The sequence below is a fragment of the Sitophilus oryzae genome, unplaced genomic scaffold (assembly GCF_002938485.1).
Source record: "Sitophilus oryzae breed Bouriz unplaced genomic scaffold, Soryzae_2.0 scaffold_771_pilon_pilon, whole genome shotgun sequence".
NCBI classification, from domain to species: Eukaryota; Metazoa; Arthropoda; class Insecta; order Coleoptera; family Curculionidae; genus Sitophilus; species Sitophilus oryzae.
The window spans coordinates 500,368-519,077 of NW_022147386.1; the positions used below are offsets into that span (position 1 = coordinate 500,368).

The window sequence follows — 18,710 nt, forward strand, 5'->3', positions numbered from 1 at the left end:
GATACACCCTGTAAACTTAGCATTACTTAAAACACGTTAAGTACTTAAAAGATAGTTTTGTTATAAAAATTTGTAAATACTTTTTACAGGATTTTAGTAGATATGGTAGAGTGAACTACGTCCTGGCCAAACGTATAGATCTGCTCAATGAAGTACAAAAACTTCAAGAATCGCTCAAAGTCGAAGGCGATCAAGCTTACACCTGCGAGACAGCGGGATATTTCTACTTGTATCAAATTTTATCAAGATGGGAACATTTTCTAAGCGTGGTGAAGCCAAAATCCGGAAAACCCGTAGCTATAGAAACGATATCTCAGGAATTTCCTTTTCACACATTTTTTGATAACGCTCCGCAACCATTATTTAAGGGAGAGTACTTTGAAGCAGACTTAGAAGTAGCGGAAAGTTGCTTTAGATACATTGAGCATATTTTCAAGGAACTTGAAGAATTTAGAGCTTTTGAGCTCTTAAGGTCCGGCTTAGATAGGTCTAAGTACCTTCTTGTTAAAGAAGCTAAAATTATTGCAATGACGTGTACACACGCTGCTTTGAAGAGGAAGGAATTGGTTGAAATAGGTAGGTTTAATATATACAGGGTGGCGCACCTCATTCGCCTCGGTTGATAATACGAAAACGGAAAGATGTAGAAACAAAATATTTTATGGGTATATATGGGAAGGCAATGTGCACAATTTAAAATTATTTTGCAATGTACAGGGTGTTTCAGAACTAAGATCTATACCAAAGTTATATTTTTTCTTATGGAACACCCGATATTTTATTTCATTTTTGGATTCCTGAGCCCAAAAAAAGGTATTTATTATAAGGGTTAAATGTGTTTAAAATCTTTGGTTTTTGAGATATTTAAAGATATTTAAAAATGCATGCTACAATAGAATAGATTATTAACACCCTGTACATTGCTTTTTAGAATTAATTCTTGTGCTGACTTTTAAGCCAGAGAAATAAACTTTACTGAAAAATTTAATTGTTTCGTTTAATGTATACAGGGGTATCAAAAATTGCTGGTCTATTTTAAATATTTATTTTACATAAAAACTTCGTTATTTCAAATACAACACCCTGTATTTTTTTAAAATAAATCAAAGCAGATTTAAATGCTCTTTCAAACTATAGTAGGGTTTCCTATACCTATCTAGCTCAGATTTTGAATAAAAAGCGATTTTTCAATAAAATGGCAATCAAGAGGGCTGGTGTCGCCATGGCAATTTTCTAGTGTCAGTAACTATTTTCAAAATCGACATTAATTTATGGACATTATTATTTAGATTTATAACAGTTTACTTAAATTTAGTTACAATAATTTAATAAGTAAGTATTCATTATTTTGTTAAGAAAATTAAAGCAGTATCTGCAGGCAGAACGAATGGATATGTTACTAGTGATTTGATCTTGTGAGGAAACTTGCTTCTTGGCCTCATGGGCTTATGCTCAAAGATATTCAAATATACTCTGTTTTTTTTCTCAGGTAAGATTTCGACAGACGATGACAGAAGAAAAGCAGATGACGTCCCATACCAATCTATTTATTTTACTAAAAAAAGTTTCTAATAATTTTTAAGTTATCTATGGATGGGTTTAAATATAAATCCGTCATACGTCGTGTCTTGTTGTTTTTAACCAGTTTTACTGATTTATTTAAAAAATGACAGATCGTATTTCAATTTTATTGGTTTGACGGAACGATGAACGACAAACGGACGCCGATGCGTATGAGCTCGCCTTTAGATTTTTGTCATTTTTGACGCTTGTCAAAGTCTTGCCAAATTATAGGTTAGAATTTTGTGTCAACTTTTGTTAAATACCCTGCGTTTTGGAAGATGATGCATGTTGATTCGTATTATTACGTGTGTTTTGTGTATTTTGAAGTAAAGTGGAGGAAAAATCGAGTGAAAATTAACTGTAGACCCAGAGCACAGTTTATGGTTTATACTCGCTGCCCAGGCAGAAAGTTTTATACACCAATGAAGTTGCCATCGATAAAGTTTGTATACCATTTCGTCGTAGATAAGTGCATCTCGTATATGGTAGAAGGATCAAACTAAACACATACTAAAAACTGGAGTAGCTATAAAATATCGACATCACACGATAGGTAAATAATGGATTTTAGTACTGCAGAAAAATAATGTCAAAGGTACTGGTTTAAAAAATTAAGATTAAAGTTAATTAATCAACCTTTAAGGTATAAAATTTGGTAGGTGTTATTATTAATAAAATAGTTTGTTTTATTTACCTATGTTGTTTTATTTATTCCCGTGGAATATTACAAATTTGTATTTGTACATAAGTTATATTGATAAATATAATCATAAATGCGGGTAGTTTCATAAAGCTTGAAAGTAAATAATAGTTCTTTTTTATATTTTTTTGGTATGTAGTGTCTTGTTCTTGTTTGTTTTGTATTAACACATACCGTTTTTATTAAATAAAATAACTGGATTACATTTTTTCAGTTTTATACAGTTTTTTCACAATATTTTGAATTAATAAGTAATCACTTGTCATCTTGTCAATCAAATTTTAAATATATCCTGCAATGCGTTCCAGTTGTACCAACTTATTTCTTTGTAAAATAAAATAAACTACTTTGAAATTAAAATGACAGACACATCTATCACTGTCAAGCATCTTCTCGTTGGACAGACTATAGTAATCTTCCTGATAAGGTTACTTTGAATAACTACTTGTTTTATTTCTCGCATAGCTATGGTAGTGTGGTTTATAAAAAGCCTATTAGGCAGAAGCCTGTAGTTGGAAGTGGAAAAAATCAGTTTGCCGTAATTGGCTCGTAATCATCGTAAAATAAATCAGAGAACTACTTCTTCGTTTTTCTCGATAGAATAATAAAAACATATTTAATAAATATCATTTATTAAACTATTGTAGGTAAATTAAATAAAAGGAAACTGCTATAAACAAATTTCGATTTTGAAAATAGCTACTAACTGTCACTAGAAACTTGCCATGACGATATCAGCCATCTTCGTTGCCATTGTATTGAAAAATGGCCCTTTATTCAAAATCTGAGCTAGATAGGTATAGGAGACTCTAATATAGTTTGAAAGAGCATTTCAATCTGCTTCGATTTATTTAAAAAAATACAGGGTGTTGTATTTGAAAAAAAAGTTTTTGTATAAAATAAATATTTAAAATAGACCAGCAATTTTTGATACCCCTGTATACATTAAACAAACCAACCAAATTTTTCAGTAAAGTTTATTTCTCTAGCTTAAAAGTCAGCATAAGAATTAATTCTGAAAAGCAATGTACAGGGTGTTAAGAACCTATTCTATTGTAGCATGCATTTTTAAATATCTTTAAATATCTCAAAAACCAAAAATTTTAAACACATTTAACCCTTATAACAAATACCTTTTTTTGCGCCCAAGAATCCAAAAATGAAATAAAATACCGGGTGTGTTCCATAAGAAAAAATATAACTTTGGTATGGATCTTAGTTTTAAAACACCCGGTACATTTTAAAATAATTTTAATTTGTGCACATTGCCTCCCCACATATACCCATAAAATATTTTGTTTCTACATCTTTCCGTTTTCGTATAATCAACCGAGGCGAATGAGATGCGCCACCCTGTACAGTGTCACATATACCGGGTGCGTCTTAAATGTGGCTCACCCCTATAACTTTTTTATTTTGTGATTTGGTATGTTAATATATGACATAAATTAGGATTGATTGACGTATCCAATTGTTTTCGGTCACTTTCTGTTTCACCGGAAATGACTACTACTTTTGATTTTTAAATGGCATCCTTACTATTTGTTTACTTTATTCGATAGAAAATGGCACTCTGAATAGAATGACATATCATGTCAACTTTTGACATTCTGGCTTACAAAAAAATCGTATTTTAAACTTCAATCTAGAGTGCCATGGCCTTGTTAAAAACAATAATTTTTAATCAAGGAGCCTTGGAAAAATATATTTGATCGTCGTGTAGTCGTGTCTTGTCCTAGCCAGTTAAAAGATGCCCAAACCGTATTTTTAATCATATCTCAATTTTTTGAAATGTAACGAGGGTGGCTCATTGGCATATTTGGAAATAGTATTTTTTTACGAATAATTTGGTACCACACACTTGGTATTTCGTGTCAAAATGTCGTTATATGAACCGCATGTTACAATTTCAAATAAACCATATGCGAAAATATCAAAAGTTGACATGTGATACGTCATTCTATTCAGAGTGTCATTTTCTATCGAATAAAGTAAAAAAAAATACTTAGGGTGCCATTTAAAAATCAAACGTTGTAGTCATTTCCGGTGAAACAGGAAGAGACAGAAAACAACTGAATACGTCAATCAATCCTCATTTATGTCATAACATAGCAAATCTTTTATTTTTCATCTGAAAAAATAAAAAAGTTGTAGAGGTGAGCGAGCCACTATGCTTTATATATGTGATTTTTCATAATTGTTGGTGTTTTGAAAATTTCATAAAACCAAGTTATCCAGTGTTTTAGCATATTTTATTGTTATAAATAATCAACCTTCATACAGTTTTATGTTACCTGTATTTTTTATTGTTCTAATTTTATCGCAGCTTTATAGAAAGAATCAAAATTTAAAATTTCAAATACCTAGTAATACCGCCTTTGACGTCACTTATTGATAGTGCGGTACATTGTCGTCAGAATGCAAGCACATTTTAATAGCGATTAGTGATTCGCTAAGTAGAAAGTACATAATAACTATTGATATATTACTATAGAGAAATTAATAAAACTTGGCGTGTACGTCACCAAAGACGTCAAAACTATTACTAAATTAAATTTTTAGTAAATAAAAATTCATTTAAAACTTGTAAAAATTGATATTGTTGCAGTTTTGCGGTTTATTGAAAATACAAAGATACTTCAGCGTATTTCAGCTGCGCTCAATATCAGCGTTGATTGAAGAAATAATAAGATGCGCGATTTCGTGGCACAAAATATGTCCGAAATATTGCTAGCGTTACTGTTGTATGTCCGAGATTTAGTTTAGCTCTGCGCCGCTGCGCACTGACGTCGTTTACAGCGCAGCGGATAAAGAATACTGTACCGTAGTTATGCTTTCAGTCGACAGAGCGGGTGGTTCCCGGAAACAGTGTTACTAAAACTACGGATTAATCCGTAGATTTACGGATTTTGGGTACAATACGTTAATAATACGAATTTTCTATCATTAAACAATTTAATATAGTATAATATGATTAAACAAAGAACGGTGTCAGAGTTGGCTTGGAAATGAAGATCGCTGTTATTTCATATGTAAAATATTATGGTAAATGTCAATTTACGTCATTTCAAGCCAACTTAACGACATTTTCGATCATCCGAAATATTCAGTACCTATAAAATTATTTTTATTTTTGTTGTCTATGTTTAACGTGAATAAATTTTCAATACATAAACGCGGATTTTTCATTCAAAGATATTTTCGTCAATCGTATTACAGATATTACACATTTTAATATGGCAACATTGTCGCTTTTAGTCCCACACCGTCTTCGATATACCTTCGCTAGCCGAATCAGAGAAAATGAGTGTTTTATGTGTTGGCTGCAAAACGAGTAGAGGCTCCACCGTACAGCACTTGATTAACCTATTAGAATGTTGTTTGTGTAATAATCATATACAAAATAATAATGTAAACATAAAAAAATAATTTTATATGTAGGTAGGTATTGTGCTAAAACTTAAATTGAGAAAATTACTAATTTTATGTGTTTACTTTGACTTTACATGTATCAAAGTCAAAGTAAAAAAAGTAGCCGTGGCAATATTGCGACAGGCATTCGTCAAATATTTTGATGATGTGCACTCAAAAGTTATTGATTTTTTTTATGCATATTTAAAATAAAATATAAATGAAATATTAAATTTTAGGATTTAAATACGATAATATCCTCATGGAAGAATCTGCTCAAATTCTGGAAATCGAAACTTTTATTCCACTTTTATTACAAAATCCTCAAGACGGTTACAATAGACTGAAAAGGTGGATCATGATTGGTGATCATCACCAGTTGCCACCTGTCATAAAGAACATGGCGTTCCAAAAATACTCCAACATGGAACAAAGCTTATTCACAAGACTAGTAAGGTTGGGTGTGCCTACAGTTGACTTGGACGGCCAAGGACGTGCCAGATCAAGGTAATATTTTAAATAAATTCCTATATACAGGGTGTCCCAACATTCCGTGTTTTTGTCAGAATTTTCTGAACGTGATAATTGTGTCTCGTGTGTATTGTGTCTTTTAAAGCTTTTAAAACTTTTATCTAGCGAGTTAGTCTTTTAAAACTTTATCTTTGAGTTACAATCTTTTTTAAAACACACTGCCATAAAAACTGGTTTTAAACAATAAAAAAACATGTTCTGTTTAAAAAAGCTTTTCAGAATTTAAAGTTTATTTTAGCATTTTTAATAAATCTTAGTGTAAATTTTACAAAAATATTTTCCTTATTTCCCTCTATTCAATCTGGCAACAATGCTGTCTATAATGTACGCACGTGTTTGGTGCAACTGTTTTTAATTTGTATCGCATTTACTTGTACCTTGTACATTAGAGACGGCGCGGCGGCGGGGGAAACTGAAAATTTGAATTTAATTTGAACATTTGGGGGTTTGTTGCGCTTTTCAACTTAATTTTTATTTCTTCTTTATTATATATTTATACAAAGCTTATAAATCTGAGACATCAAAAATAGACACTTAGTTGTTAATTTCTTTTAATAGGCTTGGTCCATTTTCCGCCGGTGCTGCTACTATCGAAGAATATCGTAAAAAACTAGCATATACAAATACACGGGTTTAAATAGCGAGTATACGAAAAATTTATTATTTAATTATTCTAAACATATTAGGACGTATAAATTGTGAAAATTCTAAAAATAAAAAGTAAATATTTTGATATCTGCAGAAGGCCTAACTTGTATTATAACCTAACTTGTATCTTGTAATTTATTATTCCAGTTAAAAAAACTTTTTAGACGAGTTCAACTACGGTAGCGAGCATAGTTTTAATCACCGGTTTTGCTACTAGGGCATTATTGGGGCTATTTCGGCTATAGCGAAAGATTTTAAAGGTACATATCGTACATAATTATAATTTTAGAAGATGTTCATAAAACAATTAATCACTAGTTGATTATAAAAAAGTATACCATTAATATTGCAAATTATATTTTATCCTCTCATAGTCTATTCTATTATAGTATATAGTATATCTATTCTATATCTAGTCTATTTAATTTTTTATGTAACGAGCACTTTGTTTACTCACTTCTTTCGTCGAACTGCTTGAATCCATTTGTGCTATTGATCAAATCGGTGTGATAAACTATGAAGCAATAAAATTTTGTTTCGGGAGAGTTGAATATCCGGGAAAGTTGAGTTATTGAATGTTATTGCACCTAACAACGCCTGAATTACACTCTCCATTACGTGTTACCATTTTTTCGGCAGTTTTATTAACATTTGCAATTGACACAACACAACACGACGCGACGCCTAGTTCAAGTTCTATTTCACTTATTTTTTACTACCCAAAACAGCGTTACATCACACAAACCTCGTACCTGAGTGTTTTATAGTCTCAATAACTGCACTAGCAAAAAACTAAAATAGACATGACATAACATTATGACAAAACCACCATTTCAATTTTATTTTAATGCGATCAACATGACGGCGGCGTGAACTATATACTGATAATTTCTGATTTTTGCCGTTGAAGCGCTGCGGTCGGAATTTGTTGAAATCAACTGAAATGCACCAAGCCTATAATAATTTTAATAACCAATAATATTTAACTCAATGTAAAAGAAAACCTAAAAATTTTTGAGTCTAACCTAAGTTATATTCTAACAACCTTAAATTATATTTTAACAAGTTTTAAAAATTGTAGAACGCAGATGACGGATCAAGTCTGCCATATTAAAGTACCTTCGCGGTCTCGCTTATTTTATTGATATACTCATTTCTTAGTCTTTTTTTTTGTCTCCTATAAAAATACACACATATTATTATATTTAAATATGTTTTCAGCATATGCAACCTATATAAATGGAGATACAAGCATTTAGGAAATCTAAAACATGTTGAAACGTGGCCTGAGTACCAAAGAGCGAATGCCGGCTTCGAGTTTGACTTTCAGCTGATCGACGTTCAGGATTTCAATGGCGTGGGCGAATCCGAACCTAACCCTTATTTTTACCAAAATTTGGCAGAAGCGGAGTACTGCGTGGCTGTATTTATGTTTATGAGACTGATCGGGTATCCTGCTAGTAAAATCACTATATTATCTACTTATAATGGACAAAAACATCTGATAAGGGACGTGATAAACGCTCGGTGCGCAAATAACCCTCTGATTGGACGACCCCATAAAGTAAGTTTTCGTTTCCTCTATAGTTTGTTCATTGAAGGAATATATTATTTTGACAGGAGACACCCGAAACTGACAAAGACAACAACCGTCTCTGTCATATATTCTTTTGCTGAACATGCTATGACTGTTTTGGTTATGGAGTTTTTATTATACACATTTATCGTTGTATAAGGGCGGACTCTGACGACTCGTGTACTTGACAAACATTGGTTATTGGCATATACTTGCCATGTTGTGTGAGTGGTTTACGTGCGCCAATTTCTTAATTTTAAGATTTTACAATGTTATAGTAGGTCTAACTGGTACCTACAAAATGTATAAACTCTGCAGGGCAATATGTTATATACAGGGTGGCCCATCGAAAACGTTCCGCAAGGCATAACGGCCAGGGTAATTTTTTTTTCAGAAAATTCAAAAACACTTCAATTTTGTTTGTGAGGGGGACAATTTTTGCCCCAAAAATTATTGCAAAATCCTCAACACTCTAAGCGGGGGTGTCATCCCCCATTTTTTTTCAAACGGGAAGGGGGGTCAAGTGGTACCGCATTGAAAAGGACTTTCTATTCTCTATACTTTCCCGCTTCGTTTTTGAAAATCGGTCGAGCCATTGAGAAAATATGAATGAGTGAAATTTGAAAAGTTTATTTAAACATTTATCAGAGTAAATGATAAGGATAAATTCTTACGACCAATTTACTGTTTTTTCTTATTATTTCTAGATGTTTACGCATTTTTTCACTTGCCACAAGGATGAACGATCGGGTTAGGTAGAGTGTACTTTCTTTTTGAAAGGTGTAGTTAATCGGCACAACTATCGCTACTGGACTGAGGACAACCCCAGGGTTTTTCACGAGGTGCATACACAAAACCCTAAGAAATTGAACGTGTGGGCTGGTATTTTTAGAAATTATATTGGGAGTCCTTTTTTTCTTCCTGGAAGTCTAACAGGTGATATGTACTTGGATTTACTGGAAAATACCATCGACCCAGCCCTAACTGACATCATAGAGAACAATCCTGGATACGTTGAAGCGGAACTAATATTTCAAAAAGACGGTGCACCTCCACATTACTCTCAAAATGTACGTAATTATTTAAACAATAACTTTCCCGTTCGGTAGATAGGACGAAGGGGTGCAATTGAGTGGCCTCCCCGGTCAGCCGACTTGACTCCTTTAAACTTTTTGCTATGGGGACACATAAAAAGTAAAGTGTATAGCACTCCACCCGCCTCATTAGAAGACCTGCGAAGACGAATTATTGATATTTGTTGCGAAGTGACCCCGCAAATTCTTCAATGTTAAGAATGTTCTAAATCGGGTTGAAAATAATTTGTATTACTGTATGGAGGTTGACGGGCAACATTTTCAGCATTTTCTTCATTAATAAGATACGTTTTTTTTAATTAATTCAATTTATGCGTTTTTTGCAAAAAAGTACTCTTCAAATTTCAGTCTTTCATATTTTCAAAATGACTCGACCGATTTTTAAAAACGAAGCGGGGAAATATAGAGAATAGAAAGCCCTTTTCATTGCAACGCCACTTGACCCCCCTTCCCATTCGAAAAAAGTTGGGGGATGACACCCCCGCTTAGAGGGTTGAAGATTCTGCAATCATTTTTGGGGCAAAAGTTGTCCCCCTCACAAACAAAATTGACGTGTTTTTGGATTTTGAAGATAATCACCTGATCACTGGATCTGATAACCACCCATGCGCTTATCATGATTTTCCCCTGGACCCTTCAAATGAAAAAATGTTGTTTACAAAGATAGTATACTTGCCAAGTACGCAAACATTGGCGTACCTGCCAAGTACATGAGTCGTCAGAGTCCGCCTTAAGATAAGGTCTCCCTGCAAGGAAATTGTTTTAATATTTATTTGTATATTATTTCAGGTGACTACTGTTGATAAATATCAAGGACAGCAAAATGACTATATTTTATTGTCTTTGGTAAAAACTAAAGCGGTTGGTCATATAAGAGACGTTAGACGTTTAGTTGTAGCTATGTCTCGTGCTAGACTGGGGTTATATATCTTTGCCAGAGTATCTCTTTTCCAAAACTGTTTTGAATTAACACCAGCATTTGAACAGGTAAAATATCAACAAGATACAATATTTATGAACGAAGAATAAACGGTGTTAGCGATGGCTATGAAATGAAGACTGATGTTATTTTTTATATGTAAAACATAGCTGAATGTAACAAGTTTAGATTGGAAAGTGCCCATAAGAACAATGTAAACACTATTTGGCGCTATTCTTGCAACGGTCGCGACCCAAAGCTTTTGAAAATTTCGGAGCGGTTCGGCTTTTTCCGGAATTATATCGCCAAATATTGTTTATTCAAATTTATTATTTTCTTTTAATTTTATAAATAAAATACAGTGTGTTGCATACAAGAAACTTTATTTTATATAAGGACGTGTATGAAATACGTATGAAACATTGTAAACCGACGTTATACCACGATCTATGATGGTTTTTGCAGTTCACCGTTCACAGCACAGCTTTTTAAGTTTTTAATGCCACTTTTTCACAATTATCACGGGTTTGAGTAAATAAAACTTAAATTAAACTCACAAGATAGCAATAATTACTTTGAAAATGGACGCTTTAAACACTTTTCTGATTTTTTTCAATGAGAGCGGTTTAGATTTTGAAAGATTTTATAATTTTTGGAGATTCTGACTTTGACAAGAGATATGGACAAGTAAAAATTATTTCTGTTTTGCGATTATTCTTAGCAACCGCTCTAGCAGCGCCAGATCGCGTACAACGGTCGCGACCCAAAATTATCTAAATTTATTTCCTTTATCTATGATGTAAAATTATATGGGGAATGTCATCGATCTTCATTTTCAAGCCAACTGTACGCCTTTTTTTCTATCATATGGTATTTATTTACAGCAAAATGCATTATTTTTTAGTTATTGAAACGAACGACTAAGCTACACCTTATTTTGAATGAGCTTTATCCCACCCAGCGATACAATAATCAGAAACCCAACGCGCAACGTATGGTAGTCGAAGATATGACACATATGGCTAATTTTGTGTACCAGTATTACATTGAAAGAGTAAAAGCTTTAAAAGTGCATTATGAAGTAAAGTTTATAAATATATACTTTAAGGGTTTATTAGTCAATTAAAATTCTTTTTTTAGCAAACACAAAAACAGTGGGACAAACCAGGTGACATTGAGGCAAAATCACATGAGGGTCTAATAGCTTCTCATCCTGGTGAAGACAGAGATACAGATAGTGAGGATGAAAGTGAGAATGGGCAAATGCCTGTTCCAATACAAGATGAACCTGTGGAAGAAGAGGCACAGGTTCAACAGGTTGAACCGCAAGCTGAACCTGAAGACGTCCCAGTATGTCACATAAAAAAATTAGTTTTAAAAATAACTCTTGACCTTTTTTAGGTAATAGAGGAACAAGATGAAGATATGGAAGACAATACAAACAGGGAAGAAACAATGGATACTGGTGAAGTTGCAAATGATGAATGATTTTAATGTGTACTTTAATATTTAAGATATTTTTTAAGAGTAAAATAAAAAGCTTTTAATTATAAAATAGTTTTTAATTTATTTTTAATCTTACATTATTTAGCGATTTCATAACATAACCTTTCACCACTTATGGATTATTTTTCCTCTTGTGTTTCTTCCGATTCATTTGTATTTAAGAGTGAGTTTGTTTCTTCTTTTGAAGTCTTTTTAGAGCTGTCAGTTTCCTCTTCTGATATGGTCTGGTTGTTAACTTTAAAAATATTAATCTTATCTGATTCATTCTTCTGTATATTTGATAAATCATCTAATGCAGGATCTAATTTGATTTGTTTAGAATCCCCCTGGATTTCGGGACTTTCTGAATGTGAACTACTGCATTCACCTAATGATACAGGTTCTTCATCTTTATTTGAAGTACTGCCCTCTCCATCATCTGAGTTATCTTCTTCTGACGAGTCAAAATCTTCTAAATCACTGTCTACCCTGCAGAAAACATTTATAAATGTTCTATAAGCTGTCACTGTAAAACAGTGTACAGTTGGCTTGGAAATGACGACCCATGACATTTCCCATACAAAATTACAGCAATTTTCATTTCCAAGCCATCCCTGATTCTGTTTTTTTTTTCAGTTATATGGTATAACATACATACAGCATGATCGAAAAAAAAAATGTGTCAGCGATGGCTATGCAATGAAGATCGCTGTCATTTTATATGTAAAATTATACAGTGAATGTCATTGATACAGTCATCTATGTTCATTTCCGAGCCAACTAGACGCCGTTTTTTTTCGATCATACAGTACATACATACTCAAAAGGACTTACCATAGTTTCTTTTTTTTCTTAGGAATCTTTTCAGGTTTATCGTCAGCTTTCCTTTTACATGATGCTTCCATACCTTTTGACACCGCATCTTCCACCATCTCTGGTAAAGCTGACCTTTCTTTGTCATATTCTGTGTCCTTAAATTCATGTTTGGGTTGTTCACATAACTTTTCTAATTTCTTTTTCTTTCTTTCTTTAGCTTCTTTTTCTCTTTCTGCTTGCTGTGCTACCCACTTCTTTAATCTATAAACAAAGTATATTATATTACATTTCTAATATGTATAAATAAACATTAAAAATACCTTTGTTCTTCATTTATGTCTCGTAATCTTCTACCACTCAGGTCTCTACAAGCTTCCCTGTTTGTAGTTTTTTCAATTTGTGCCCCAATTGCTCTTAACATCGAACCAAAACCACCTTTTCCACCCAGAGTAGTAGGGATAAAATGTACTTGACCGGAAATAAGATCATCTTCATTATTTAATAATTTTCCATTAGAAATCAAGTAAAAATCTTCGTGTTTTAAACCCTGAAAACAAAATTGTAGTGAGAATATTGTTTCTTAAGATTTTACCTTGAGTTATCTTACCAATTGAAATGATATTATACTTCGTAATTCTCTGGAACTTGCACAATGATCTGTGCGAATTACTTGTTGTTTGCCAATTAAAACTTCCATTGTAAGAAAAATTAAACGAATTAAAACGTTAAAATATTAACGTTCAAACAATCTCTTGCCAACTCTTGCCTTATTTTCACAGGTTATTTTCGTTTTGTTTATCAAAAAATGTCAAAAGATTTAACATTTCACACAAGATGACAGTCACACAATGACGGATACAGGCAACCGAACATACAGTATTAACTAAATTTTTAGATAAACCAAGAGAGTATGCAACCAAATGTACAATACAAAATGAAGGATTTTTTTTTAATATACAGTTTATTTTACAGCTAAAATTTTAAATAAATCCCTATGACCTATGAAAAGACAATAACTTGTCAATTTTCAAGACATATTCTCGTTCAGATTGATCTTCATTTCGCTCTTTTTGATGTCGGGATTCTTGAAATCCCCCGGTACCGTTTCAGTTTCGCGGTACTCCCCCGCAACCACCCCTGATTGTCCCGCCGTTTGGCCGTGAGGAGCCGAGTGAACTAGCCTTCCGATCAGCGAGGACGGTCTATCCTTCCTTATTCTTAGCCATTCGTGTTGCATTACGCGATCCAGCGTCAAACGCAACGTCAAATCCGGTTCCAGAAGGTGCCTTACCAGAGATTTCGCGCTAGAGGACAAAGTTTCCCTCACGCGCGACCTAAACACCCAATTTTTTGTCATCTGATCTTTTAGCAGCTTCCTCAAGTTTGAATCGTCGAAGGGCATGGAAGCGTTGAGCATTATAAACAGTATAATCCCCAGGGACCAAACATCTGACAGTTTAGGGTTGTATGGAGTCCCATTGACTACTTCTGGTGCGGCGTAAGCTGCGGAACCACAGTATGTTTGGCTGAGAATTCTTCTGTTGTCAGAGTCGACGCAGAATCGCGCAAAACCAAAGTCAGCGAGTTTTACGTTGAATTTTCTGCTGAGGAGGATATTTTCGCACTTCAAGTCTCTGTGGGCGATGTTTTTGCCGTGGAGATAGTGTAGTCCGCTGGCCATTTGACGGAACCATATTTTTGCTTGTTGCTCGGGTACTACCCCGTTTCGCTTTATGAAGTCTAGTAAATCACCGTTATCGGCATATCTAAAAAAAACATAAATAAAGAATTCATAATTTTGTTGTTCACTTGTAGTAGGTACAATATACAGGGTACAAATAAACAAATGCGGAAACATTCAAAAAGGTCTTCCAGATTAGACACCTCCCCTGAAAATATTATTTTTAACCATTTTACAAGATAAAATTACAAAAACTGTTAACCCTGCGCTCAGGTTTATAGTCCATACACTTCGCTTTTTTGCACGGTTTTAACGTGTAGGACTGTTGACTGTTCAGTTAAAAACGTCAGTGTATGTGATTGTTCGGTCCAAAACTTCCCGGTCGTTCAGTATCTGTCTGCGCCAGATATTTTAATCGTATAGTTCAACCCGTTTGTTCCTAACCGATAGTGTATATTGACACAGAAAAGGGCAAACATCCGGTATATTGAAATTTGCGTAAATATACCTGATGCATTCGGTATACCGGGTGCGTCTCAAAAGTGGCTCACCACTATAACTTTTTTATTTTATCAGATAAAAAAACGAGATTTGGTATGTTAGTATATGGCATAAATTGGGATTGATTGACATATTCAGTTGTTTTCTGTCACTTCCTATTTCACCGGAAATGACTACAACTTTTGATTTTTAAATGACACCCTCGGTATTTTTTTACTTTATGCGATAGAAAATGACATTCTAAATAAAATGCGAATATCATATGTCAACTTTTCAAAGTTGTTCTTAAAACAAAATTGAGTTTTAAATTTTAATCTAGAGTGCAATGGCTGTGTTAAAAACACTAATTTTTAATCAAGGAAAAATTGATTTAATCGTCTATTGTTATTCGTGTCTTCTCTTTGGCCGGTTAAAAAGATGCCCAAATCGTATTTTTATTCATATCTCAATTTATTTCAAATGGAACGAGGGTGGCTCATTAGTATATTTAAAAAAAGCATTTCTTTACGAATAATTTGATACCACACACTTGGTATTTCGAGTCAAAGTGACAGAAAACAATTGAATACGTCAATCAATTCTAATTTACGTCATATACTAATATACCAAATTTCGATTTTTTATCTGAAAAAATAAAAAAAAGGTATAGGGGGGAGCCACTTTTGAGACGCACCCGGTATACCAATGGGTAAATACAGGTAAATGTGACATATACTGAATGATCGAAAAAAAAACGGCGTCCAGTTGGCTTGGGAATGACGATTATTGTTGACATTCCCCATATACTTTTACATATTATAAAATGACAGCGATCTTCATTTCATAGCCATCGCTGACGCCGTTTTTTTATCATACGGTACTTTAAAAGAGTATGATTATTTTATTTAATTTTATTTAACCAGATAATTTTGCTTTCCGTCGTGTTTTCTTAACAAACTGCACAGAAAATGAGCTTGTTGGACACACAAATCTAGTTGGCCAATGAGTGAAAACCGCTATGGAACTCAGGTTTCAGAAACCAGGGGGTTAGGACAAATATGTGTGTAGCATCTTTAGTTTCATAAAAAAGTTGTAGGTACAGTAATGTGAAAACCGCATCTTTCTATCCCTGTTCATAAACGAGAAACTCCATAAAAAACGAAAATGGGACACCCTATAATACAACGGCGTACCCAAAAAATTTGGCTTGAGGTGAAAACCGGTTTTGTATGTGGCTAATCAAATTGTTTTTTAGTAGAATGACTATTTATGTATGTTAGATTCAACAATTTTTAAAGAAAATTTTCTAGCACAAAACGGTCAAGTCAAGAACTTTTCTCTCCACATTTTTCCTATACCGGGTGGCTCGCTACCGGGTGCGTCTCAAAAGTGGCTATACCCCTATAACTTTTTTATTTTTTCAGTTAAAAAACGAGATTTGGTATGTAACTATATGACATAAATTAGGATTGATTGACGTATTTAATTGTTTTCGGTCACTTCCTGTTTCGCCGGAAATGACTACAACGTTTGATTTTTAAATGGCACCCTCGGTATTTTCTTACTTTATTCGATAGAAAATGACACTCTGAATAGAATGACATATCATATGTCAACTTTTGAGATTTTCGAATATGGTTTATTTGAAATTGTAACACGTGGTTCATAACGACAATTTGAATCAAAACACCAAGTGTGTGGTATCAAATTATTCGTAAAAAAATGCTTTTTCCTTGTTACATATAATAATAGATGTCGGGCATATTCAAACTTGAAGTCTTTCAAAACCACACAAATAATTCTAATTTAAAATGTTTTACTTTCGTTTTGAAGCATCCTGTATGCTTCTCTAGCATGTGAAATCTAAATTAACGTAGTCCTGCCTTCGAAAGACTATCTAAACTAATACCCTTAAATCAGTTAATTAACTGTTGTTTAGATTTGAAAATTCAAGTGCCTGTTTTAACTTCATTGTATTTAGTATTAAGAATAGCTACTTTATAGAGCTTGGCTACTATATGCTTAGCTAAGCGTACTAAACGCATGTTAGCAGTTTTAAGGATGCTCACCTCATGAAAATAAACACCCTAGGTCCCCTCTGCAAAATGCTGTGCACCTGGATGATGTGCGGATTCTCGATCTTCGTCAGTATTTCCAACTCTCTCGGAAAAAACTTCTCCAAGAAATCTTTGGGCGCCTTCTCTTTGTCGAATATCTTGCAGGCCAGGCGCATCTTCTTCGGTCCAGTGTTGTCGACATAGTCGGCCAGGTGCACAGTGGCGTACGAGCCCTGACCAATCTTCTTCCCGATTAGGTAGCCCCTCTGTTCTAATGCGTTCACTTCGGAATTTCTCGGGCTCAATCGAGCAGCCATGTGAATAAATAAACGATTCCTCCTTATTTAGCGCTTCTAACTTTTAATTTGCTCGTATTACCCATTCAGATAACGTTGTGTTAATGCCCCCGGGTTTTCTTTAACATGGAATTTTCTTTAGTTTTGTACCCAGTTTACCATATTGACTTTGTCGTACGAAAATTTGGTTTCGGTTTGGCATACGATTTGACAGGAGGATATGTCTCAACCCGTAACGTCAATTCCCGACGTATTTTTATTGTTACACGGTAAAAGGGCCAATCTTTGACGGTTTCTACTATCTTTATGGCTAATTACCTTTTTTTTAATAATACAGGGTTATGCACCCCATTCGACACGGAGTATTGACTCAAACGATTAGATTTTTACAATTTGTATGTTTTGGGTTCGTTGAAAGGTTGGATTCTCACCAAATCGGAGCGACCATAATCGTCCTGATCCAGATCGATTCGATTTTGGTCGTTCCGACCGAAATCGATTGAATGTGTTCATCGGATTGCATCGGGACGATTATGGTCAGATTTATTTTATAGTGGAGATACCTAGTCTCCTCCAAGATGTCGTCAAGTGAAGACGATGTTGTTGTAGCACTCGCGTATATAAGACGAGGATGCCGCCGTCGTCGCCGGTTTTGGGTACATCCATAGCGGAAAATGAAAAAAGAGGTGCTTTCATTTGCGCTCGTGAATTGGCACACAACAAGTTGACAAATATGTGTGTAGACTATATTTGCGCTCGTGAATTGGCATACAAGAAATTCAAAGCTATGTACCGCATGTCGAAAGACAGCTTTAACCTCCTATGTAACATATGGTGCGGGCGTATATTTCCAAATGAGATATAAATTATAGGAAATGTGTGTCAGTGGAAGAAAGCGTTCCCATAACATTAAGGTATGTATATATTTCTTAGTTAATAAGACATTCAATACGTGAACGGAAAATTTGAAGGTATATCCGAGCTAGTATGGAATCAGAGGTACTAGATAGAACAACAAAAAATAAGATAGAAACAGTTAGTTTATTTTAAAATCGACGATATACCAGGATACCATAATACCAAATGCATTAATGTCTAATAATTAAGATATTAATAAAAGTGAACAAGAAACGATGCCTCAGTGAAGTCATGGTAGGCTTTGGAAAAGAGTTGCTTTTGACATAATAGTATAAACGTCAAATTGTTATTAGATCAACATTTTGATAGTCTTAGCAGCGTTTTTTATCTTTTAATTGGTTTTTCAAAATGCCTTTATTATTTGAAGTAGTTGAAGTTTTTGGCATTTTGAAAAAGCAATCAAAAGATAAAAAACGCTGCTAAAACCAGGGGGGTGACAGTAAACCGGAAAATTGGAAACAGTTGTGGCGCGGTTCTACCCAGGCAGAAAGCATGGCCTTCTAGACTGTCCTTGACAAAAATCTGAATATTTCTA

General features: G+C 33.9%; 3 protein-coding genes across 4 annotated transcripts in view; 1 reads left to right on the forward strand and 2 right to left on the reverse strand.

Moving 5' to 3' along the window:
* The window catches only part of LOC115888489 (RNA helicase aquarius), a 92,857-nt gene extending 80,866 nt beyond the window's left edge, over positions 1-11,991 (forward strand). For both annotated transcript variants that reach the window (XM_030908239.1, XM_030908238.1), the window contains 7 exons: positions 90-576; positions 5,914-6,181; positions 8,075-8,417; positions 10,313-10,510; positions 11,347-11,523; positions 11,583-11,792; positions 11,844-11,991. In XM_030908239.1, coding sequence (XP_030764099.1) covers positions 90-576; positions 5,914-6,181; positions 8,075-8,417; positions 10,313-10,510; positions 11,347-11,523; positions 11,583-11,792; positions 11,844-11,930 — 1,770 coding nt within the window. In that variant the 3' untranslated portion in view covers positions 11,931-11,991. The remainder of the gene's footprint in view (positions 1-89; positions 577-5,913; positions 6,182-8,074; positions 8,418-10,312; positions 10,511-11,346; positions 11,524-11,582; positions 11,793-11,843) is intronic.
* A 9-nt stretch (positions 11,992-12,000) lies between these two features.
* Positions 12,001-13,598, reverse strand: LOC115888494 (replication stress response regulator SDE2). Its single transcript, XM_030908244.1, has 4 exons — positions 13,351-13,598; positions 13,064-13,290; positions 12,762-13,004; positions 12,001-12,416 (listed from the first exon to the last, which is right to left on the reverse strand). The coding sequence occupies exons 1-4, from the start codon at positions 13,438-13,440 to the stop codon at positions 12,068-12,070; spliced, it is 909 nt and encodes a 302-aa protein (XP_030764104.1). The 5' UTR covers positions 13,441-13,598; the 3' UTR covers positions 12,001-12,067.
* An 86-nt stretch (positions 13,599-13,684) lies between these two features.
* LOC115888493 (testis-specific serine/threonine-protein kinase 2) lies at positions 13,685-17,499 on the reverse strand. The gene is made up of 2 exons (XM_030908243.1): positions 16,974-17,499; positions 13,685-14,509 (listed from the first exon to the last, which is right to left on the reverse strand). The coding sequence occupies exons 1-2, from the start codon at positions 17,276-17,278 to the stop codon at positions 13,771-13,773; spliced, it is 1,044 nt and encodes a 347-aa protein (XP_030764103.1). The 5' UTR covers positions 17,279-17,499; the 3' UTR covers positions 13,685-13,770.
* Between the last annotated feature and the right edge of the window lie 1,211 nt (positions 17,500-18,710).